This window comes from Rana temporaria, chromosome 3, assembly GCF_905171775.1.
Source record: "Rana temporaria chromosome 3, aRanTem1.1, whole genome shotgun sequence".
In the NCBI taxonomy this organism is placed as follows: Eukaryota; Metazoa; Chordata; class Amphibia; order Anura; family Ranidae; genus Rana; species Rana temporaria.
Window position 1 is genome coordinate 333,611,126 of NC_053491.1, and position 25,826 is coordinate 333,636,951.

The 25,826-nt window shown below is 46.5% G+C and overlaps 1 protein-coding gene across 7 annotated transcripts in view; it reads left to right on the forward strand.

Annotated features, from left to right (window-relative positions):
* LOC120932553 (nucleolar protein dao-5-like) overlaps positions 1–25,826 on the forward strand; it is a 79,562-nt gene that overhangs the window by 31,805 nt on the left and 21,931 nt on the right. For 4 of the 7 annotated variants that reach the window (XM_040345023.1, XM_040345026.1, XM_040345028.1 and 1 more), the window contains 12 exons: positions 1,017–1,202; positions 1,288–1,479; positions 1,561–1,761; positions 4,545–4,730; positions 11,183–11,389; positions 14,510–14,647; positions 15,706–15,843; positions 17,432–17,470; positions 18,827–18,940; positions 20,271–20,349; positions 20,440–20,507; positions 20,625–20,811. In XM_040345023.1, coding sequence (XP_040200957.1) covers positions 1,017–1,202; positions 1,288–1,479; positions 1,561–1,761; positions 4,545–4,730; positions 11,183–11,389; positions 14,510–14,647; positions 15,706–15,843; positions 17,432–17,470; positions 18,827–18,940; positions 20,271–20,349; positions 20,440–20,507; positions 20,625–20,811 — 1,735 coding nt within the window. The remainder of the gene's footprint in view (positions 1–1,016; positions 1,203–1,287; positions 1,480–1,560; positions 1,762–4,544; positions 4,731–11,182; positions 11,390–14,509; positions 14,648–15,705; positions 15,844–17,431; positions 17,471–18,826; positions 18,941–20,270; positions 20,350–20,439; positions 20,508–20,624; positions 20,812–25,826) is intronic. The other 3 variants (XM_040345027.1, XM_040345030.1, XM_040345029.1) reach the window with 3 other exon arrangements.

Here is a 25,826-nt window from a genome sequence, read left to right on the forward strand (position 1 = left end):
GGTTGGTGATTGGAAGCTCAATCGCCCAGTACTTTAATATGTGCAGGTCCTATGCAAGCTCCATTTTTATGACCTGGAGCTAACACAGGGACATCTTTTTTGTTTCCAGCGCCTGCCTAGTGGTAAAGCAGATACAGAGGTCCAAATTAACCACTTCAGCCCCGGACCATTTGGCTGGTTAAAGACCAGGCCACTTTTTTACGATTCGGCACTGCGTCGCTTTAACTGACAATTGTGCGATGTGGCTCCCAAACAAAATTGGTGTCCCCCCCACAAATAGAGCTTTCTTTTTGTGCTGTTTGATCACCTCTGCTGGGTTTTTTTGCACTATGCAACAATTTTGGAAAAAAATGCTAAATATTTACTTTTTGCTATAATAAATATCCCTAAAAAAATATATAAAAAAATGTTTTCCCTCAGTTTAGGCCAATATACCTATTCTTGTACATATTTTTTCAAAAATATTGATTGGTTTGCGCAAAAGTTATAGTGTCTACAAAATATCTCCCCGTTCTTCAGCTCTGTGACCGGGTCACGGAGCTCACGGCAGGGTCGCGAGTGCGAGACCACACGACTCGCAAATTAAAAAGGACATACCTGTACGCTCATTTCGCAGCCGTGCCATTCTGTCAACTTACATCGTCGGGAACCGGTTAAAATTACCCTGTTGCTTTGCCTTGCATGTTAATGCACTGTTGTGAAAGCCAGGAAGTAGTAATATATTTGACCAACAGTCTTGCTACAGTTTACATTACTGGATAAGCACCCTGCATACCTTCAAACAATCAGGCACTATGCAGGTTGCCCAATCCATGCCTTTTTACATGGCCTGAGCACAATGTAACAGCGAGGATATGATTATTTCTAGGATGGGTAGATCTTGTACACTCCTGTGATCTTGTTATTTGCAAACTTTATTTTCAGTAACCGTGTCAAAACTTTGTTCTTCACCTGTATACCCAAGATTCTTTGCTGTGCCACAGAGAGAACAATATCGTAAATACATTTTATTGCAGGTACCTAGAATATCCGTGAAGGCTACCCCACCTGCGGCCAATGTCACAGTACAGCCAGCTGCTGTGGCCAAACACAAAGCGGGCGGTCCTACCAAGTCGGTTCCAGGGACAAAGTTGGCAAAAGTAGACCAGGGAACGCCTGATGGCAGTGAATCTTCAGATGGTGAAGAGCAGCCTGATGCACAGGTACAACACACAGGAGACAGGAATTATTAACCATCACCAAGTGTCATTCGTGGAAATTAAAAATGTAGCAATTGATTTCTTTCAGAAGCTTGAGTTGTCAGTTGAGGCAAAACAGAAAAAGAAGCCAATGTCTGCTCCCTTATTGACTTCCACTCCATATGAATCCACTGTCTCTAAGGGAAAAGCTGCTGTGCCAGCGAGCACTCATCTGGTAGCAAAAGAGACAGACATCTCAGAGAGTAGTGATACCGAGAGTGATGAAGAGGAGACAAAGCAGGTACTTTGTGAACTGCTTTGGGCTTTATGTTTAGATGTAATAGTTTAAAAATAATTTAACGTGGGATTGGTTTTATGATAGGTTGTGACTCCTACACCAAGCTTTGTAAAGTCGAAGAGTGGAAGGATTACAGACACGCTGGCTAAAACCTCCACATCTTCAAATCCTGCAATAGCAAAGACTACAACACCGTTTAAAGTTCCCTCCACACTTAAGAAGGATCCTGTAGAAAACTCAAGCGAGTCTTCGGATAGTGAATCTTCAGAGGAGACGGCTGTAAAGGTTTGTTTGTTTGTGTCCTGTTCATAGCAAGTCATATATCACTTTGATGACCTATAAGTTCAGTAAAATATGTTATACTTGAATGCTCTGTACAATGAGGCTTACATGTAGGTACTGTAAATAGCTCCTAAACTTGCACCGTTTAGGAGATATTTACTATATACGCTGCCGCCGACGTCATAGGCTGAAGCAACGGCCCGCTCGTGACCTCATGGCTCCAGCCAATCGCAGCCTGAGCCCGTGACCTCATGGCTCCAGCCAATCGCAGCCTGAGCCCGTGACCTCATGGCTCCAGCCAATCGCAGCCTGAGCCCGTGACCTCATGGCTCCAGCCAATCGCAGCCTGAGCCCGTGACCTCATGGCTCCAGCCAATCGCAGCCTGTGAACACAGAAGTAACTCCGGGAGAGATGTCGACCCTGTCAGCAGTGTGCCGGCGCTGATTCAGGACATCGTTCTAAGTTAAGTATTTTATAATAAGCTAGTATGCTATGCATACTAGCTCATTATGCCTTTGTCTTGCAGGGTTTTTTTTGGGGGGGGGGTTTCTTTGGAGGTTTACAACCTTTTAAAGGCATTTTAACCACTTCAGCCCCGGACCATTTTGCTGGTCAATGACCAGGCCACTTTTTGTGATTCAGCACTGCGTCGCTTTAACTGACAATTGCGAGGTCGTGCGACGTGGCTCCCAAACAAAATCGACGTCCTTTTTTTCCCACAAATAGAGCTTTCTTTCGGTGGTATTTGATCACCTCTGCGATTAGTTTTTGCGCTATAAACAAAAATAGTACGACAATTTTGAAAAAAAAATGTTTTGCTATAATAAATATCCCCCAAAAAATATATGAAACTTTTTTTTTTTCCTCGGTTTAGGCCGATACGTATTTTTCTACATATGTTTCGTTGAAAAAAAAATGGCAATAAGCGTTTGGTTTGCGAAAAAATTAGCGTCTACAAAATAGGGGATAGTTTTATGGCTTTCTTATTAATCTTTTTTTTTTTTTTTACTAGCTAATGGCAGCGATCTGCGATTTTTATCGGTACTGCGACTTTATGGCAGACACTTTTGACACATTTTTGGGACCATTGGCATTTTTATAGCGATCAGTGCTATAAAAATGCATTGATTACTGTAAAAATGTCACTGGCAGAGAAGGGGTTAACACTAGGGGGCGATCAAGGGGTTAATTATGTTCCCTCATTGTGTTCCAACTGAAGGGGGGGGGGGTGGGACTGACTAGGAGAAATGATAGATCGCTGTTCATACATTGTACATTGCTCTGTAACGAGCGATCGCGGGTGCCCAGCGGTGCTCACGCTCGCCGGGCACCAGGGGCGAGCAGGGGGCGCGCCCCCCCCCTTCGGTGGCTCGCAATGCGTTAATTTTTTTTTTTTTTGTGCAGCCGAGCCGACCTGCCACCATAAAACTATGGTGGGCGGTCGGCAAGTGGTTAAATCTCCCTACCTGCGTCTTGTGCTTTTCACCTGCATAGGATCAAGATGGGCATTGCTCATGTAGTTTCATAGTGCCATTTGCAGAGATGTCAGTTTTTGTGCCCTTTTCACACCACACATGCAGATTTATTTGTTCAGGAATCTGCAATGTGTATGCAGTTTTCTGCATACACATTGAAAACTGATGTAAACGTGCATTAAAACTGAAGTAAACCAATGTGTCTGCAAGTGAAATCTGCATGGTTTTCCCATCGGTTTTCATGCATTTATGGTGTGAACGAGCCCTAAATCTTCTTTCTTCATTCCTGTGTCAAGTTTCAGTTTTGGATTCAAACACAAAGCGTGGTGCACAGTGCTGCACAGGTTAATGCATGCCCTCTGTCTGTAGTGTCAGTAACGACACTTCCTGTGAAGGAATTGCAAATCTCAATTCATGGGTCTCAGTCTAGTGCTCTGCTGTTGAGAGCTAAACCATAATTGCATCTTGCACAAACCTAAAGAGGAAATGGCGAGACTTGCTTTGGACACTGTGACCCAGAACAAAAAGTTGCCTGTCCCTTTAGTGAATAGAGATAAGCTAGCTGCAGCAATACAAGGACATTTGGGAATAAATAAGCCATATCATCACAAATTGCAGCCACAAAGATGAGAGAGAGAGAGAGAGAGAATTTTTTTTATATAATTTATTATACATACGCTTTAAGAGGTATTTGTAAGATATTAAAGATGTGAGGTTTTGAAAGCAGAATGTTAAGCCAGAATAGGCCATCTAGATAAAGTGTACATAAACTTTCCTGGAAATCGGATTTAAAGGATCACTAAAGGAATTTTTTTTTTGGGCTAAATAGCTTCCTTTACCTTACTGCAGTACTGGTTTCATGTCCTCATTAGTCGTTTTTGCTTTGAAGTTGCTGTAAAACTGCTCTGATCTCCACACTTCCTGGTTGTCCGTTTCCTTATAACCATCATACTGGGAGCTTTTCACGGTGGTCTAAGCTGTCATTACTGTGTGTCTAAAACTTAACAGAACCAATCAGATTCATTTTAAAAACAAAACACTGCTTTGGATTTGTTTGTTTTTGTTTTGTGTGTCTCTAGTTCACAGGAACATGAAACCAGTTTAAAAGTGAAACTAATCTGCAGGCACATTATATGATTGATTTTTATCTATTTGTAATCATTTTTAAAAGGAATGATTTAACTTGTATGTCTCTATACTATACCCTGTAAACAGTCATTTCAGCTAAAACAAATTTCCTTTAGTGACCCTTTAAGTTTCAGTTTTGATTTTAAGGTTCATTAAAAGTTGTTATATTCTTGGTTAAATAGGTTAACACACCAGTACCTACTGCTGTGAAAGCAGCTCAACCAAAAGTCTCTGAAAAGTTGAAGACACCCAATGTGACAAATCCGGTGCCTGGTAAACCAAATGCCAGTAGCCAACAAAAGCCGAAACAAGTAGATACCGACAGCTCGAGTGAGTCTTCAGATAGTGAAGCGGAACCTGTAGTTAAGGTACATTAGAATATCATCAATGCATTACTTGTACGAGAGTCGGATGTTTTCCACCTTCATTCATTATTACCAGATGGTTCCTTGTTGTATTTTTAACCTGAACATCATAGAAATAATCTTGGAGCAAGGCTCCCTTAGCTTGGTATCAGGCTATTGTAGATGACAAGGTCAGGAATAGCAGGGGAAGTCTTGCAACTGTCATTCACAAGATACAAAAAGTCAGGGGGTATTTCTTTATCGTACATCACGGGACACAGAGCAGCATATTCATTACTATGTGGGTTATATGGAGTACCTTCAGGTGTTGACACTGGCAATCTCAAACAGGAAATGCCCCTCCCTATATAACCCCCTCCCATAGGAGGAGTACCTCAGTTTTTACGCCAGTGTCTTAGGTGTTAGTCATGGTTTAGCTTGCCTCCGCATCCTTGGGATTAGGTGAGCTACCGGTTCTGTCCAAAAAAGCCTGAGCGCTAAAGTGGTCAGTAACCGGACCCCAAACCCTTGGGGTATAGCCCATAATGCTTTCTTTTTAAGAGAGCTGGACCCTGGGCCCAGAACTTAGAAAACCTTTGGGCGCCTAATGTTTTCTGTTTGCCAGGGTGCTATATGGGTCCAGGACAGTGGATCCTTCATGGAAGAAGAAGGTTCCCAGGGCCTGAAGGTCTAGACATCCCCACGGAGATGGGGGAAGATTGGGCCTCTTGCTTGGCAAAGTCCTGCGGCATGGAGCAGGTAAGTAAGGGGAAAAACTTGCGGAACTTGGCTCTTAGCAAGTTTTTTTCTGGGAGGTCACAGGGGACATGCCTAAGGTTATGCATTGCATCTGGCAAACCAGTCACATATCATGAAGATAGGATGGCTCTATGTTATCATTCCCCATAAAAAGTGACCTCCCTGGTAGTGTTGGAAAAGCTGTGAGTGGGGCCTTTTGTGTACAAATGTATGTGTGTGTCAGAGAGCTATGCTTACCTGCAAGCCTCCAGGCGATGCTCTATCCAGTCCTCTTCCTCATGCCTGCAAGGCAGGCAAAAAACGCTGACCTCCTCGTGTGTTCCAGGCCTGCGGCTGCAGGAACAGAGAGGCCCTTCCTCCCAACCCCCCCCCCCGTCGGCGGGCGCGCGCGCGGTGCGCGTGCACGTGTTATAGGCGCATTTGGCGCCGTTTTAGCTGGGGGGGAAGGGCGGGTCAGTGGTTTAAGGAAGGGGCGGCCCTTCCTTAGTGCCACAGCTCATTCAATACTTTGGCTTGAGGGAGGAAGGACTGGAGTGAAGCACGGGGCGCTGAGGACACACAGTGGCCAGAAAGAATACTACAGTCTTCAGAAGATTGTGGTTTAGCCTAGGAATAGGCTGTTTTTTCTTTTCCATCTCATAGTCTTTTCTTTGGCAATACTACTCAGGGGGATAGAATGTTTTTTCTTGCCTAAGATTGAAAAAAAAAAAAAAAAAAAAAAAAAGTGTCATCTAGGGTAGAGGAAACATTTTTTATTCCCCAAACAGGTGTTTGGGCATTTAACTATTTATAAGTCCCAGGTACCAATAAGTAGCAGGTGTGCCTCGGTATTGTACCATGGCATCAAAGAACAAGCCAGAGGGTACAAAAGGTGGGGATTCCCCCACAGAGTCTGAGGTCTCGGACAGAGCTATGCCGCTGCTTTCCCCACAGGGAGCCTTTGGGCCATCGGGATCTGGGGCTGGAGCTGACGCGAGTCAACCCAACCCTAAGATGGTCTCGGAGGAGGTGTTGCTCACCTCTTTAAATGAGATGCGGAGAAGCATGGGAGAAATGATAGCCGCAGCTATGCGGGGTAGTAAGCGGAATAGATCTCCGTCACCCGTGCGCGGACCCTCGGAAGAGGAGGTCCTTTCCTCTGGGGAATTGGACGACCTCTTGGACAAAGACCAAGTAGGTTCAGGGATCGAAGATCCGGATACAGAGGAGTCTGGGGCAGTCTCCCTGAGGGAGAGCTGGTGGATTCAAGGCTTGACGGACTTGGTCCATAAGGCATTCAACCTGCCTGTACCAGATCTCCAGGTATCGACGATTTCAGCTTTGGGCTCACTGAGGGCGCCTCAAAGCAGTGCTGTGTTTCCGATCCATCCTCTATTGGAGGGAGTCTTGTTCCAAGAGTGGAACAAACCAGACAAGGTGTTCTTACCACCTAAGAAATTTTCTGTCTTATATCCTATGGAAGAAAAGTTTTCCAAGAGATGGGCTTCTCCTGCAGTAGACGCAGCCATCTCATGTGTTAACAAATCGTTAACATGCCCTGTAGAGAACGTACAGGTTTTCAAAGATCCAGTTGATAAGCGCTTGGAAGCACTACTTAAGAACTCCTTCACTTCTGCAGGGGCAGTAGTACAGCCAGCCGTGGCTGCGATTGGAGTCGCTCAAGCTTTATCAGATCAATTTAAGCAAATGCTTGAACTTATTCCTGCCGAGCAGGCAGAAGAATTTTCGGATGTCCCTAAGGCCATATGTTTTACGGTAGACGCAATCAAGGATTCCATCCAGCAAGCGTCACGTTTATCGTTATCCCTTATCCATATGAGAAGACTCTTATGGTTGAAAAGCTGGGAGGCTGAGCCCCCATGCAAGAAGCTCCTGGTAGGGTTCCCCTTCCATGGAGGACGGCTCTTCGGAGAGGACCTAGATAAATACATTCAGACCATTTCAAGCGGCAAGAGTACACTCTTGCCAACTAAGAAGAAGGTTCAGGGGCCTGCGTTTAAACGACAGTCCTCCCCTGGGCAGGGGCCCTCTAATGCCAAGCAGTATCGACGGCCTCCTGCAAGAGCAAACTTCGGCTTCAACAGCAGATCAGAAGGACAGGCTGTTAGAGGCAAGAGGCAGTGGTTTCGCAAGCCAGCAAAACCAGCCCCCAAGTCTACCTCATGAAGGGGCGCCCCCACCCACGAAGGTGGGGGGAAGGCTGCGACTCTTTTCGGAGATTTGGGAAGCCAGCATTCCCGACGAGTGGGTACGGTCTTCCGTGGCCACAGGCTACAAGCTAGAGTTCCTAAGGTTTCCTCCTCCTCATTTCCAGGAGTCGAGGATTCCAAACGATCTGGAGAAAGGAACCGCATTAAGATCGGCTCTAGATCATCTACTTTCCCAGGGAGTAATAGTAGAGGTACCAGTCCTGGAACAGGGGCTGGGTTTCTACTCCAACCCAATGGAGGCTACGGCCCCCCGGGTGTTTACGAAGGTTCTAGCTCCAATCCTAGCCAAGCTAAGGATCCAAGGGGTCACGATCCTAGCATACCTGGACGACCTCCTAGTCATAGACCACTCGTCTCCCGGCTTGGAGCGAGCAGTGGCCCTCACGGTCCAATACCTCGAGAGGTTCGGCTGGGTCCTAAATCGAGAAAAGTCAGCATTCCAGCCCACAAGGCAGTTGGAATATCTCGGCATGAGATTAGACACAGAACAACAAAGGGTGTTCCTACCTCTGAGGAAGGTCAAAGCCATCAAGGAATTAATCCTACTGGTTCTAAGCAAGAAAGAACCGACTATTCGCCTATGTATGAGACTACTAGGCAAGATGGGGGCTACATTCGAGGCGGTGCCATACGCCCAGAGCCACACTCGCATCCTGCAGGCAGCCATCCTGTCAGCATGGAGCAGAAGGCCACAGGCCTTGGATATCCCGTTGCCACTCTCATCAAGAGTCCGGCAAAGTCTGTGTTGGTGGTTAGACCCTCAGAATCTACTGAAGGGAAAGTCTTTCAACCCAGTGGCTTGGAAGATAGTGACCACAGACGCCAGCCTGACGGGCTGGGGAGCGATTGTGGATGGTTCCACTCGCCAAGGTATTTGGGCAAGGCCAGAGAAGCTTTTACCCATCAACATCTTGGAGCTCAGAGCGGTTCGACTAGCCCTCAGGGCTTGGACGTCGAAATTGCAGGGGTTCCCGGTGAGAGTTCAATCAGACAATGCCACGGCAGTGGCATACATAGATCACCAAGGGGGAACCAGGAGTCAGGCCGCTCAGAGAGAAGTGAGCTTGATTCTCCTAGGGGCAGAGGCTCATGTGCCCTGCATATCGGCAATATTAAGCCGCCAGACTCTATTGCCGGGGGAATGGTCTCTGCATCCACAAACCTTTCAAGCACTCTGCCAAAAATGGGGAGTGCCGGACGTGGATATCATGGCATCGAGACTCAACAAGAAGCTAGACAGGTTCATGTCCCGCTCAAGGGATCTGATGGCCTGCGGAACCGATGCTCTGGTTTGCCCTTGGCATCAGTTCAAACTTCTTTATGCGTTTCCCCCGCTCCAGTTACTACCCCGCCTGCTGCGCAGGATCCGGGTGGAGCACATACCAGTCATCCTGGTAGCTCCAGCATGGCCCAGAAGGGCATGGTACTCACTAATCTTAAGGATGGTAGTGGGAGACCCTTGGACTCTTCCTCTACGGCCAGACCTGCTATCGCAAGGTCCGATCCTCCACCCTGCCTTACGGCATCTAAATTTGACGGCCTGGAAGCTGAATCCCTGATTCTCAGGGGTAGAGGTCTGTCTCAGAAGGTAATCTCTACCCTAATCAGAGCCAGGAAACCGGTCTCTAGGGTGATTTATTACAGGGTCTGGAAGGCCTATGTAGGCTGGTGTGAGTCCAAGCGATGGCTTTCTCGCAAATTCACCATTGATAGAGTTTTAAGTTTTCTCCAGCTAGGAGTGGATAAAGGATTGGCATTAAGCACAATCAAAGGACAGATTTCTGCTCTGTCAGTGTGGTTTCAGCGGCCGCTGGCCACCCACTCGCTGGTTAAGACCTTCCTTCAAGGGGTCTTACGTATTAAACCTCCAGTTAAATCCCCGCTTTGCCCGTGGGATTTAAACCTTGTTCTGTCAAGTTTACAGAAACAACCGTTTGAGCCGTTGGCTGAAATTCCTTTGGTTTTACTGACAAGGAAGTTAGTATTTTTGGTCGCCATAGTTTCCGCAAGAAGAGTATCGGAACTGGCGGCCTTATCCTGTAAGGAACCATATCTTATTTTTCACAAGGACAGGGTCGTTCTCCGCCCTCATCCTTCCTTCCTACCGAAGGTTATATCCAGTTTTCATTTGAACCAGGATTTGGTATTACCATCCTTCTTCCCTAAACCTACTTCCAGAAAGGAAGGGTTGCTGCATACCTTGGATATCGTCAGGGCCATGAAGGCCTATCTTAAAGCTACAAAGAAGATCCGGAAAACAGATGTGCTGTTCATATTACCGGATGGGCCCAAGAAGGGGCAGGCAGCTGCAAAATCCACCATTTCTAGGTGGATTAAGCAATTAATCACTCAGGCCTACGGCTTGAAAGGGTTGCCTCCTCCAGTATCATTAAAGGCTCATTCTACTAGGGCCATGGGCGCCTCCTGGGCAGCACATCACCAGATCTCTATGGCTCAAGTTTGCAAGGCGGCAACCTGGTCTTCTGTCCACACGTTTACAAAATTCTACCAGTTGGACGTAAGAAGGAATACTGATACAGCCTTTGGGCAGGCAGTGCTGCAGGCTGCAGTTTGAGACCCTCGGATTCCGGGGGCTCCTCTTTTTTGAGTTAAATTTAAAATTTAAGATTATTTTTCTCAACTAAGTTGGATTTATTATGATTTGAGTATTTCTCTAAATTAAATCCTTTTGTCTTGGAGATGTTCTCCCTCCCCTCATTGTGAGCATTGCTTTGGGACATCCCACATAGTAATGAATATGCTGCTCTGTGTCCCGTGATGTACGATAAAGAAAAAGGGATTTTTAATACAGCTTACCTGTAAAATCCTTTTCTTGGAGTACATCACGGGACACAGAGCTCCCACCCCTCTTTTTGGGGACCATTTTGGGAGGCATACTGCTTGCTACAAAACTGAGGTACTCCTCCTATGGGAGGGGGTTATATAGGGAGGGGCATTTCCTGTTTGAGATTGCCAGTGTCAACACCTGAAGGTACTCCATATAACCCATATAGTAATGAATATGCCGCTCTGTGTCCCGTGATGTACTCCAAGAAAAGGATTTTACAGGTAAGCTGTATTAAAAATCCCTTTTTTAACCCACAATGAACTTCACCTTGGGGTAGTTTGTTCAGTGGTGCATTCATAGTGAAAGGAAGAGTCTGGATTCGTTTTTTGCTCTACTTCCTTACAGAATAATTGCATTATTCATGACAAAGCTTTCAATTGACTTCTTCTTTTTCCTTTTTCTTTTTCTTTTTCTTCATAAAATGTGAACAAAGCACATTACTGTGCAGGCCTCTTTCCAAAACTGAGTGCGATTTTCTCCTTATTGCCCTTTTCTTCTGTTATCTGTAACACATATGCAGCTGTCACTTCTGACAGCTTTTACAGGACACCAAGAGAAAAAGGGTGGGCGAGGAGAGCAGTGTATGAAATGTAGATCCCCGCCCTCTGCTTTGCGCTGCTCCGAGATGACAAATTCTGTGTAAATTCTGTGTGTTGTAGACTGCTGTACAGAAGGTAACTACTCCAGGTCCAACTGCTAAAAAGATGAAACAAGAAAACCAGTCCGACAAGGTGGTTAGGACTCCACTAGCTCCTAAACTTCTACCAAGCAAGCCTACTGGTATCAGTGTGGCTAAAACACCCTTGCAGGCGGGTGAGGAGAGTTCCAGCGAGTCTTCAAGCAGTGAAGAGGATACAGCGGAGAAGGTACTATACACCCTGAAGAAATGTTACTCTCTTGGTTATATAATGCTTTTACCTTCCTCTAGGTTTGCTTTTGTAGAATTTTAAACAAGTGCAGTTACCCATAGCAACCAGTCAGTGTTTGGTGTTAGTCTGACTTTAGCAACATTTGTTTATTTCGTACATGTACTTGTATAGTGCTGTCTCCCCTTCATTCATTTTCAATGCAGAGAAAGGGACTGGGGAATCTGTCCTCTGTGTCTCTCTCTGTCTCAAAAGGGGAGATGTCAGGGGTCTCGGATTGGACACCCGACAGGTCACCAAAGCCCCCAACAGGGCCGATTAAAAAAAAAAAAAAAAAATCCAAAATAAAATTGTAAAAAAATGAAATTGAAAATAAAAAACACACCACCCCCCCCCCCCCCCATACAAACACAGTCCAGAGCCCCAAGACGACTAACACTGACACCGCCCCCCACACCCCCTTTCCCGAAAGCACTGTGAAAAAATATATTTAAAAATATACCCCCCCCCCCCCCCCCCATCATTGTGAAAAGAAAGTACAAAAATAAAATTGTAAAAAATTGGACTTGGGCCCAGTTCACACCGGTGCCATTCCAGACCTCGCATGTGATTCGCACCGCATTGCTGTTCAGATCACATGCGATGTCTGTGCTATGCGATTTCAGCCATTCAAACTGTATGGCTGAAATCGCATTCGGACCAAACCGGACCATTCGGACCAAACCCGCACAGGACCCTTTTTTGGTCCGCACCAGAATCGGATCGCATCACACCTATGCAATCCGATTCATGTCCGAACTGTCAGTTTGCAGTGCAATATGCGAGCTGAAATGTAGGTGTCGTTAACATTGTATGACACTCCCCAGCAGTTCGCATATGGCAGTGTGAACTGCTGTGCGAGTCGGATGCGATGTGGGAACCCGCAGTGGATTTGCAGGGTTCCCAAATCGCACCATTATGAACCGAGCCTTGGTGGGAGCAGTCAGGTGACATTTGTAGGCTGTATGCTTTTGAGGCTCGGTTCACACTGGTGCGATGCGGGAACCCTGCGAATCCACTGCGGGTTCCCACATCGCACCCGACTCGCACGGGAGTTCACACTGCCATATGCGAACTGCTGGGGAGTGTCTTACAATGTTAATGACACGCCCATTTCAGCTTGCAAATAACACTGCGAACTGATAGTTCGGACATGACTCGGATCGCAAATTTGTAAATTAGATCAACTCATGAATAAAAACATGAAGTTGCCATCATCCCTTGAAAGTTCAAATTATGTGAAATAACCTCTTAGCATAGGGATTGTGAAGGCAACAAGCAACAGATTATATATAGGAAAAATATAAATGTATTAATACAAAAAAGAGAATACATACCAGTATATAGTAAAGACCTAAAACCATGAAAATGATATGAAACAAATGATACAATGCCAGAATTCAAGACCTCCAAATTTTATATTTCTTCTATATATAATCTGTTGCTTGTTGCCTACACAATCCCTATGCTAAGAGGTTATTTCACATAATTTGAATCGGATCACATAGGTGTGAACACCCATGCGATTCTGGTGCGGGCCAAAAAAAAGGGTCCTGTGCGAGCTTGGTCTGAATGCGGTGCGATATCAGACATATACTATCTCTATTTCTGAAATCGAACTGCATGGACATAGCATGTGATTTGCAGTGCGGTGCGAATCACATGCGATTTTGCACAGCGCACTAATGTGAACCAGCCCTAAGCTCATTCAGCCTTACTGGGTGCAATTATAAAAAGTGAGAAATCTACCCCTCCCCCACAAAACAGATTTTGGTGATGGAAAAGAATGTTGCAACTGTGATCAGGTGACCTAAGGCACGCGCACACACACACACACACACACACACACACACACACACACACACACACACACACACACACACACACACACACACACACTGCACTATAACAATAAGATCACTGGATCTTCTACTCTGTCCAGCTCTCACTAGATACATGTCCCCCCTAATAACTTGTCTATGTATATTCTGCTGGCTGTTCACGACAGCATACATTTCCTCGTCACCCTGATCTGTGGATCACACCCCTTGATGAGAAACATCCAGATAAAAAAAGAGAGGAACTTTTTACACAGGATGTGCCTCTGTCTCAGGCTAGTGCATGAGATATGTAAATAACCTGTCACTCACAGCAAGGGGGCGAAACGGACTAAGGTTTTTCTCTGTCCATTTTATTTCACTGAACAAAAGAGGATTGCTCAGAGCTGGATTAACTCTGTGTGGCAAGATTAGGGACAGATGATAGGAAATCTTATACTGTACATTGTGACATAAAAAAAATAAAATAAAAAATTCGGGTTTACATCATTTAAAGCGGATGTGCCAGTAAAAAAAAATATTAAAAGCCAGCAGCTACAAATACTGCAGCTGCTGACTTTTAATATTAGGACACTTGCCTGTCCTGGAGTCCAGCGCCGTCCGCAGCAGAGGATGAGCGATCGCTCGTCTCTCTGCTGCTCCCCCCGCCATCCTCAGTGAGGGAACCAGGAAGTGAAGCTCTCTGGCTTCACTACCCGGTTCCCTACGGCGCATGCGCGAGTTGTGCTGCGGCGCTGATTGGCTCCCGCTGTGCTCTGGGAGCCGAGTGTTCCCAGAGCACAACGGGGGGGAGGACGGAAGGAGAAAACTGCCCGCAGAAAACCCGAGACTGTGTGGCCGGAAGTGGGTGCAAATACCTGTCTTTAGACAGGTATATGCACCCCCCTCCCCCCTGAAAGGTGTCGAATGTGACACCGGAGAGGGGGGGGGGGTTCCGATCAGCGTGAGTTCCACTTTAGGGTGGAGCTCCGCTTTAAGTATTTGAGTCACCTGGCCATGTACAAGGCAAAGGAAGCAGAAACTCCTGGTCTGTGACTTACTAAATATTGGAGCTAGAGAACCCGAAGGATGGCAAGGCAACTAGATTTTTGATGGTCACTGAAAGAAACTTAATGTATTTCACAAGAATGATGTATTTTAATACAATACCAAATTCTAGCATGGATGACTAAGACACTATTGCATTACAGCCCAAGAATTGCAAAATCTTAAGGTTATAGGTCTGTTCTTTTATCCTCTCTAGCCTCCTCCAGCTACTCCAAAACCTGCAGCACAGCCTAGTGTTGGGAAGACTACAACACAGAGTCCTGCAGTGCTACAGAAGAAGCAAGAGAGCAGTTCAGAGGAGAGTGACTCTGATGAAGAGGAACCTGTGAAAAAGGTAAGGAATAGGTGTAAATTTTATCTTGGGTTTTTTTTTTTTTTCGCTCCATAAGACGCACCTAGGTTTTAGAGGAGGAAAATATGAAAAAAATCTGAACCAAATGGTGGACTAAAATATTTAATAAAATATAACCAAATAATATTTCTACACTGACAACCAATGTAAGGAGGCACCCTACACTGATCACCAATCTAACTGGGACATTTACACTGACCACAACAGGCGTATTTACAATGTAATTGAGACATTTACACTGACTAGCCATATAACAGGTGTATTTACAGTACCCCCCCCCCCCCCCATCTCTCTACTAATCTCTGCATTCTTATCTCCTTCTCAATACAACTCTGCCCCACTAACTCATCATCTGCTAACCTCTGTCCCCCAAATGCCTACTCCACCAACATCTGCAATCCAACCATTCCTTCCCATTCAAATCTGCACACCTTCTCTGCTCACCTTCACGCACCTTGTGCTCACCTGTATGCTGTTTACATCATCTAGGTTTATGCAGTATGCATAGGACGGGGCATGATTTGCATATGAATCACGGCAGTCGACCTCATTACATAACAATGCCCACACAATTTACATTAAATGCCAATGTTCATTAAAGAACAATGCCTTTCGTTTCTCTCCCTATAGCCGTGGAAGGCAGGGGAGAAACAGGATTTAGTTGGGGCAGAGAGATACATAGGGCATCGTTCTGTCACCGAAACGATCCCCCTATTAGCGGCTCTGCTGGTCAATATTCGCTCTATAAGACGCACAGACATTCAACATCCCCCACCCACCCCGGACAAAATACTAAATGCACATATATAAAATACATATAAGGTAGTTGATTTACCTGCAAGGCCTATTTAGTATTTTTCACAGCTCTGTCACACCACACCGCCTCTTGCTTAAAGAGGAGCTGCAGTCTGCTCACATAATCTAAAAACATCTATGCCGGACTCTGTCCCAGATGATGGAATGCATTAAGGTGAAAAAACGAGGGTTTACAACCCCTTTTTAAGTTTATTCCTGCAGTCATAGTTGTTTTTCCTCTCTAGCCGACTGCAGCTACTCCAAAACCAGCAGCACAGCCTACTGTTAGGAAGACTACAACACAGAGTCCCGCAGTGCTACACAAGAAGCAAGAGAGCAGTTCAGAGGAGAGTGACTCTGATGAAAAGGAACCTGTGAAAAAGGTAAGGAAAATTAGTAAATTGACCCTTTTTAGCTTTTTAAATAAGACGGATGTTAAATATATAAACATACCTTGTAAGGTCTCTCCACTTATGACACATTGCAGCTATTCAAGACAAGCAATGGGAAGTTAGTTCTTTCTACTGTATTATTTTATATTGTAAAATATACAGACTTACAGCTGAACTTTTTTGTCACACCGCTCTGCCTGGCAGGAAAGGCTGTCCTTTACCCATTATGTGACTGGACAGTGAAATAACAGACCTGGTCAGACAACCCCCCCCCCCCCCCCTTTCGCTACAGTACAAGTCTGTGGGAGGATAGTTGTAATGAAGGGGTGTGGCTGATACTCGGCTCTGCCAGCATAATACTCTGAATTGCAAGAGGCAGCTTTTTCGCCGAGTAGGAAAGGAATATATCTGGGACACACAGAGCATTCCCTATCAGGAATAACCTCTCCCTGTTAGGCAAGGCTTCAGTTTTTTTGATAGTATCTTATTTTGCTGGTTGTGAGGCCAGGGAGTTTCATCCTCGTAAGTTTAGGATTACATCCTGGCTTTCCTCCCAATCTAAGTTAATTTGGGACCGGCTTTAAGTACAATCAGGTGTCAAATTTGACCCTAGCTGTTGTGTTTTTTGTTTTTTTTTTTGCTTGTTTTTTTAGAAGCCAATGATTGCTTCACATTCCTTGGTGTATGCCTTTCTGCAGGTTGTCACGTGTTTTGTTCAACTGGTCAGGCTCCTTTTGATTCTGTGGGACCTCAACTTGGCACTTCCAAATTGCAGGACTCTCCAGTTGAACCCTTCCATGATATTCCCTAAATCCTTCTGACACCAAAGGTTATTTTTCTGGTTGCCATTACTTGGAGGTCTAGAAATGGCCACTCTTTCCTGTAAGGAATTGTTTGTGGTACCTCCATCGTGACAAGGTGTGTCTATAGACTCCGCTGTCATTTTTTTTTACCTTCTATCTCAACCAGGGCATTGTGTTTCCATTTTTCTGTCCTAAGCTGCTAATGCCGGAGGACAAGGCTCTTCACGCTTTTGACGTGATTTGTGTCTACTGCTGCAATTCGTCAAATCTTTTTTTTGTGCTTCATGAAGGCCTAAGGGAAAATCTCTCGGCTTCCATGTCTATCATTTTCTCTTTTGAAGTCATCAGCTTATTTTTCAGACTTATTAAGGGGCAAAATTGCATTTTTAGGGCATTACGTATGGTGTATTGGGTTATAATTGGATGAGTAAGTACTGGAATTGAATTGGACTTTAAAGCCCAACTTAAGCTAAAATCAAAAATCTAATCGGCTCAAGGAACATAATTTAGTCAGTGGGTGTACCAAAGCTTCTATGATTGGCAGATCTGGCAAAAAGGGTGGGCATAGTTGAGCCAGAGAGTTCTTGACAGCTCTTTATTTGTGTTATCCCCCACCTCACTGAAAGATTATGGCAGCAGGGTTGAGTGGGTAGGACGGAGGAAGAGTTCTAGAACAATGAGCACAAGGGATACATCACAATAACTGTACGTTTATGTCCCTTGTACTGTTTAGAGGTAACTCATACTCTTACTTTGTTTTTTTGGTTTATGAAAAGTTAACCTCAAGTTTTGGAAAAACACAGAAGAAACCTGAACCAGCAGCCATGGGTGTAGGAACCCTTACAAATCTGGGGGGGACAGCAATTTGGCTGCGTTTGATGGGCACAGTGGCTGCGTTTTATGGGCACAGTGGCGACAATTGATGGCACAGTGGCTGTGTTTGATGGCACAGTGGCTGTGTTTGATGGCACAGTGGCTGCATGTGATGGCACAGTGGCTGCGTGTGATGGGCACAGTGGCTGCGTGTGATGGGCACAGTGGCTGCGTGTGATGGGCACAGTGGCTGCGTGTGATGGGCACAGTGGCGACAATTGATGGCACAGTGGCTGCGTGTGTTGGCACAGTGGCTGCATGTGATGGCACAGTGGCTGCGTTTGGTGGCATAGTGGCTGCATGTGATGGGCACAGTGGCTGCGTGTAATGGGAACAGTGGCTGCGTGTGATGGGCACAGTGGCTGCGTGTAATGGGAACAGTGGCTGCGTGTGATGGGCACAGTGGCTGCGTGTAATGGGAACAGTGGCTGCGTGTGATGGCCAGAGTGGCTGTGTGTGATGGGCACAGTCCCTGCGTGTGATGGGCACAGTGGCGACAATTGATGGCACAGTGGCTGCGTGTGTTGGCATAGTGGCTGCATGTGATGGCACAGTGGCTGCGTTTGGTGGCATAGTGAGGCTGCAATTGATGTTTTTTTTTTCTCGCTAATCAGAGAAGGCAACTAGGCAAGCATGGCTCAAAAACATTTTTTTGTGCTGGTCACCTCAGTCAGCCACAATTTCCCCCCACCCCCCCCCAATACAGCCATAATTATTTTCTCTCACATGTTCTGTTCTGCTTACTTTTTAGTACAGACTCAGTAGTCTTCTTCTTTGCAGTAGCACACTGCTGGTTCCTAGGCACTGTGACTGTAGGCAGGCAGGCTCCTTCTGGCTCCTCGTGTCTAGTCCTTGCAGTTACAAGCTCAGCAGCGCCGACACAGCTCCCTGCGCCCCCGGCCGTGACGTCACACGGCTCACGCTGATGGAATGGACCAACTTACTTACTCCATAGGGGGAGTAAACAAACAGAAAAGCCAGGAGGGGACGGTCCCAGTTGCAGGAGGCACACAATTTGTACAGTGCACTGCCACCACTGCCGCTGCCGCCGCCCGCGCTGACTAGTCTATGACACACAGACACAAGTGTACCTTGGCTGCCTGTGTGTCAGAACTGCGCCCCCTCCTATACAAAATGGTAGCGCCCAGGTCACTCTCCTTCTCCGCCCCTGCCTTCAATGTACCGGCCCTGGCTCCAAGTCCTCCTAACCCGGGGGGGATTTTACCATACCTGTCCCCCCCGCATTATTTCCTGGGGGGGATGCGTCCCCCCCGTCCCCTCCGGTTCCTACGCCCATGCCAGCAGCCAGTCTTACAAAACTTAAGTCACCAGCTAAGAGCACAGTTGTGACTAAATCTAATGTCAGCTCTGACACGGCTTCTTCAGACAGTGAGGAGGACAGGCCTGTTCAGGTACGTTAACTTTTACACAGTTGCTCTGAGATAAGGGCTGGCACTTTGTGTTGGTGTCTTGGGCTCAGAGCCCCACAGAGGACTATTTGCAAAGTTTCTATAGGTTTCTTACCTGTTTACATGGTGTATTTTATACCGCTTTAGTTGGATAGTCTTTATACTCTCTATGCACACAAACTAAACAATCCATTAATAAATCTTATTAAATCGTCAGCAGTTGGGTTTTATTTTATTTTGCTGTGACTTGTAGTGCTGTCCTTCTTTTAATAAAGGCTACAGTTTGTTCAGAGTGCGGCTGTCCAGAGACAATTTTTGTTACTGCTTTGCTAAGTGCATTGCCTGCACCTGAGTTGTCTGGAGCGGAGGATATTCATCTGGGTTCCCACCTGGAGCGGCTATTCCCTTTTCCCTTCACATGAGTGTTAGACACCTCCTCTGTTCTGCATGGTTCAGGTTGGTCATCAGGACTAAGCTGGTGATATTGCTGCTTTTCAGTAGCACACAAGCTGAAGCAACGGCACAAACGTGCCGTTGCTTCAGTGTGCATGTGCCGATGCCGTTGGCACACCCTGATACAGGGGATATCTCCTGAACAGTGCAGGTTTAGGAGAGATCTGGGGTAGCTACAGGTAAGCCTTATAGACTTACCTGTAGTAAAAAGTGGTTGTAAAGGGTTTACCACAACTTTAATGTATAGGTCTTGGCAGGCAGAGGTTGGACACCAAGAGTTGCTCCACCCCTATTGGCAATACACATTTTACAGCCACTGGTTCTCAATCCTGGCATAATGAAAGCTTCTAGCAGGTATCAATAGCAAGCACCCCTGCTCATCCCCCTGCAACTTCTCTGTACTATGCTTGAATACCAAGCTGATCTCAACAGGGAAAGCTCCACCAATTGTGGTAGTGTCAGTGTTTTACCTGCCCCTATACATTCCTGTTGGGTTATAGCCCTATGCTGAACCGATTACAATGCAAATAAAAATGTGTATGGCAGATGGGAACAAGTATGATCAATCACTACCTGAAAGTCTTAGGCTTTGCCAATTCAAAACCACTTTGCGTTTAGCCCTGGCAAAGGGCAATGATGGATGTTCCAGATACGTTCTCAATGTGCCTGCATTTTTATACTCGCAGCTTTCTTTTTGTTTTTAGGAGGTGAACCTTTTGCCATTGTTACTGTCCAAATGTGTTTTAATCACACATTTTACTATGCCTAGAAAAAAATCCAAAATGGGCCTAGATTTTCTTAAAAAATGAATCTTTGAGCCAACAGATTGACTAAGTGTGGAGAGCAGGCCATGGAGAGAACTAAAATGTTTTTATTGCAGGATAAAGGTGCTGCCCCTGGAAATCTCGCATCTAGCAACAAGTCAGTTGAAAGAAGTGTTGGCAAAATGTCAAGCGCTGGTAAGAAAAACATTTTGCACTCATTTTATTTCTTAAAGTGGTTTTAGCATTTGATACAATGTCATACATTTCTTTCTATTTTTTTAATAGATGTAAAAAAGATTAGGCCAGCAGTTCCTTCAACACCATCAGGTGGCAGCAAGCCAAAAGATTCTCAGGTATCATTAAATTCAATGAGAACATGTTAATTTCCTTCCCAATTCTGTTATGTATATTCACAAAGCGGTGTTTAGTGAGTACATGTAGCTGAACTGGGCTTTTATTTCATTTTCAAGACTCTCCTCAAAGCTTTTTTTCCTGTTGTAACCACTCCGAAGAAAAGGAAAAAAAACTCAAAAACCACAAACAAGTTGGATTCGGTTGCTGGAAAAAGTAAGAAAAAGGAGGCTAAAAACAAAGTCCAGCCTGATATAGTACCAGTTCTGCCAATGGCTCTTCCAGAACAATCTCCATCAGCAGTAGGTAAGTAGAGAATTTTTATTTATTTTAATTATTTATTTTAAATACTGGAAATTCAGATGGTAACACTTATACTCCACACAAAACTGATATTTCAGGGTGGACAGCAAGTCTACTCACCCAGAGTCATCTAAGGTCTTTATTGGCTGCAGGAGAAATTTTCTTCTTTTTTTAAATATGGGCTGAAGTGTGTTTTAACCCTCCTGATGTTCTAAGGAGGTTTATCTGCATAATACGGATCCATGATTGGAAGCGAGACAGTCATGTGACTCTTCTGGCTTTTGTTTATACACAATGATCAATAAATTCTATTGTGCTCTGCTTGCGTTTGCTTTTTAAAAAAAAAAATTGTATAGCCGCAGAATTTTTAGGGGCCTGTTCGCACCAGATGCCTTGGGGCTACACTGTCGATTTTCAACACGGCTCCAACACACAGACAAGGCAAAATGTCTAGTGGCCATTCACACCACAGCATTGCTGTGATGTGTGTTGGGAAAAAAAAATACTGCATGTATTTACTACTTTTTAGTGCAGAAGGTGGCATGAGCCACTGCATTGCAACATTGCTGCTATGAATAAAACTATGTTATAATTTCACTCATGACATTTTGTATAACATTTTCTGAAAAATGAAAGGTAAACTGTGCAATGCTGGAGGCTATGCGTTTATTCCCACGCATTCCTGTTGGCCATCATTATGATGAATTGCCTCACTGCCCAACAAGAATAGCCTGGGTATTTGGCTGTAATGGCAGTTTTTAGTAGGTTTCGGCAGGTATATGCAAGCAGTTCTAGGTGTTTGCATTTTGTATCTGCAGGTTTATTTTTTTTTTCTTTCGTTCATTGATGGACACAGCCTTAATCTAGTGGGAAATGGCCTATCTTTAGGAGTGACTAGGCAGAAAGTGTTAACTTCAAAGCTGAACCGCCCCGCCCAGGGTGCGGTCTTACTGACTATATCCTCTCAGCCTGCACCAAGCAGTTCAGTTTTTTTCTGCCTAGTCTAGAAGACATTGCTCCCTTCAGGCCCAGGGCTTGGAGGCTTTTAGTTTGGATTCATTTTTTGGATTTTTTTATTTATTTATGTAAGTTTTTTTTTTTTTTTTTTCCTTCGATCAACTGCCGACTGGCGACAGGCTGGATCCCAGATCCTTGTATTCTTCCCAGTTTCGACCATCGAGCATGTGCCGACCATAGCTACGCGCTGGGTCGCCCACAACATGCCGTCGCTCTAAGGGTGGCCGGTGAGCTATACGCTCCAGGGCTTGCATCGGACTGGTCTATGGAAAAAAGAAATGTTCCTGGACTGCCGCACTCTGATAGGCGATTTATTGAAACAAAATGAACAAAGGATAAAATCCAAAGCTGTATAACATCCAAAAATTCATGCAACACTGCAATCAATGGTAGAAAGTGGACATGGACAAAAAAAGCTAACATGTTTCACATCATGGATATATGCTCGGCCGAGTCGCAGTAGCCTGGCCAACAGCCACCTCCATTACCATGCGGTAGATGTGCTGTCCAGGATGCTTCCAGCATAAACCCACAGGGAAGGGTAAGTAGCTACTACCTTGCTTTAGCAAAAAAGACAGAGCTGGGCATCCTTGGAGAGGTGAGTAAAGGGCCTTATCCCCCTTCTCCTCTCCCCCTTCTTAGGCTCTCTGAGCTAGCTGCTGGACAGGGGTTCCTCTGGGGAGCTTCACTTGGGGAACCATAAGTCACTAAATCGGTGTATAAAGCTGCATAATAGATTCTGCTTACCTGTGTGTCCTGCTCCATGCTGTCGGCGGCCATGTTTGGTGTGTCCATGCTGTATTTTTTTTCCTCACTGGCGGCCATCTTCTTGTAGCCACATTCTTCTGCCGATTTCTGCTGATGTGTACTGACTGCTGCATTACTCTACTGCGCCATGGTTTTTCTGCCCTGTTGGCCTCTAGTGTCAGATCAGCGGCCATTGTACCATGGATCAGACCATTTTTAAAACGACAGATAAACAGATACACGCTGCGACTGAGCAGTCTGAAAGACTGACAAAAGTCGCAGCCCCACAAACAGCCTTCAATCCCAGCGTTGGAGTGCACAGATCGACAGACACACTCTGCAGGCAGCCGCTCTGCTAGCTAAACCATCTGCTACAGTTCCTGGGTGGTGAGTCCTCTGGGGGGAACCCCTCGTCTCTGCTGCAGCCAGGAGTGGTGGATCTTCGATCAACTGCCTACTGGGCGACAGGCTGGATCCCAGATCCTGGTATTCTTCCCAGTTTCGGCCATCGAGCATGTGCCAACCATAGCTGCGCGCTGGGTCGTCCACGACATGCCCGTCGCTCTACGGGTGGCCGGTGAGCTATACGCTCCAGGACTTGCATAAGGACCGGTCTGCAGGGCCGAGTCGCAGTAGCCTGGCCGACAGTCACCTCCGTTACCATGCGGTAGATGTGCTGTTCAGGATGCTTCCAGCATAAACCCACAGAAAGGGTAAGTAGCTACTACCTTGCTTTAGCAAGACGACAGAGCTGGGCATCCTTGGAGAGGTGAGTAAAGGGCATTATACCCCTCCCCCCTCCTCCTGGCAATTGATGCCCCTGCACCCGATTTATCGGTGGACGCTATGCAGCAATCCTAGATACCTTCGTAGCCTAGGTGGAAGCAGCGCGTGGGAGAATGGGGGCTAGAAAGCGCCCCCGCCATCTGCTGGGGACAACTCGGATGCGTTGCCGGATCCCGCTTGCGCTCATGACCCTGGCCCTGAGGTATCTGAAGTTGCAGACCAAGAACCCTCTTGAAGAGAGTTTCTTGAAAAGATGGACCTCGCCCCCGATAGTGGACCCTCCTGTGTCCAGATCAACAAGCTCCACCATACCAGTGGAGGGGGCTCCCGCCTTCAAAGACCCTGCGGACGAGAAGGCTGAGGCGATCACCCGCAACCTGTACATGGTAGTGTGTTGACGGTATGCCCAACCATAGTTGGGGCCCTGGAGTCTCAGACACTCACGGAAGGGGCAAAGATGCTGCTCAATGGGTTACAAGCGTCGGGCTTCCTCGAACGAAGTAGCCCTAGCTAACCTACTAGTACAAGGCCTAAAATTAATTTGTGAATCAGCCCTGGACACTATTCCTCTGTTGGCCAGAGCTTCAGGTCAGGCGGTGGCGTTACGCCGTCTACTTTGATTTGGTCCATCAACCAATCTTCCAAGAAAGCCCTGATGGACTTGCCCTTTAAGGGCGACAGACTTTTTGGAACTTCCCTGGATGACATTATTAAAGATGCTACAGGAGGTAAGAGCACATGGCTCCCACAGTCCAAAAGGGGAAGGAGCCACGCCGTAGGCAAGGGCCCTTCTTTACCGCTCACAAGCGTATTTTTCGTACGGCGGGTAAAAGACCACAGGCTGATAAAGCGCCTGCTCAGGGACTGAGACGTCCCTGGTTTCCCAAACCCAACAAACTTGCAGACAAAGCTACGTCCGCATGAAGGTTTGCCCCCACCCATCTTTCAGGTGGGGGGATGTCTTTGCGAATTCGCGACCTGGTGGACATCCCAGGTCCCCCGACTGGTTGGTTTGCAAAGTAGTGTCTTCAGGGTACAAGATAAAACTTCTATCTTGCCCACCAAACAGATTTTTTTCCCTCCAACCGCCAGCTACAACGGATTAATCGGGAAGCCCTATTCGGGGAAGTTCAAGACCTGCTGAAACGCGGGGTACAGGATCGGTTTCAGGGGTTTTACTCCAATCTGTTCATAGTACCAAAGAAGGAGGACGTTCGCCCAATTCTGGACATGAGGGCCCTCAATTGCTTCGTGAAGGTACAAGGATTCCGGATGGAGTCGGTTCGCTCTGTCGTCACTGCCCTCCAGCCGGGGGACTCTCTGGCATCCTTGGACATCAGGGATGCCTATTTACATGTCCCCATTTACATGTCCCCATATACACAAAGCATCAGAGACTTTTGCGGTCGGGGAAGACCACTATCAATTTGTGGCTCTCCCCTTTGGCCTGGCATCGTCACCAAGGGTGTTCACCAAGGTGCTTGCCCCAATTCTCGCCCTACTAAGACAACGTGACATCGCTATCGTGGGCTACTTGGGCGACCTGCTTCTGAGGGCTGCTTCAGCCTCAGAAATAGAGGTGAGCGTGTCTATAACCTGTCAGACCCTCAGACAATTTGGGTGGCTACTTAACATTCAGAAGTCAGTAAGGGACGGACTGAATGCCTAGTATATCTGGGATTGATTCTGGACTCCTCAGAGGCAAAGGTTTTCTTCCCTGTAGAAAAGTGGCAGACCCTTCGGGCTGTGGTGCGGCAGTCGACATCCCAGAATTGGTCGTCACTCCGCTTTTGTATGCGAGTCCTGGGCCTCATCGTGGCCTCTTTCGAGGCGGTACCATATGCGCAATCTCACACGCAAGTGCTACAGAAAGAAATTCTGTCCAGATGGGACAAGTGCCCATCATCCCTAGATTATCAAATCAGGGTGAGCCACCTGGTCAGGACCTTCCCTAGTTTGGTGGCTGACCTCACTGGCACTTCTGTCCGGGAAGTCATTCCTTCCTTATCACTGGGTAGTCATCACAACGGATGTCAGCCTTGGGGGGGGGGGGGGGGGGGAGAGTCTGGGGGGTTCAGTTGACCCAGGGTCGCTGGTCTCCAGAGGATTCCCATTTGCCAATCAATGTCCTGGAACTTCGGGCGATCAGGCTGTGCCTCTCCACATGGTCTCAGAGGCTACGAGGGCATCCAGTCAGGATCCAGTCGGACAACGCGACGGCGGTGGCATATGTCAACCATCAAGGAGCAACAAGAAGCTCGGCTGCAGCGTCAGAAGTCGCTCACAGCCTAAGATGGGCAGAAAGGAGCGTACCGGCCCTGTCAGCCGTATACATTCCAGGTGTGGAAAACTGGCAGGTGGACTACCTGAGTCGCCAGGTGCTGGACCAAGGAGAATGGTCTCTGCACCCGGAGGTGTTTCAGCTCCTTTGCCAAAGATGGGGCACGCCAGACGTAGATCTCCTGGCG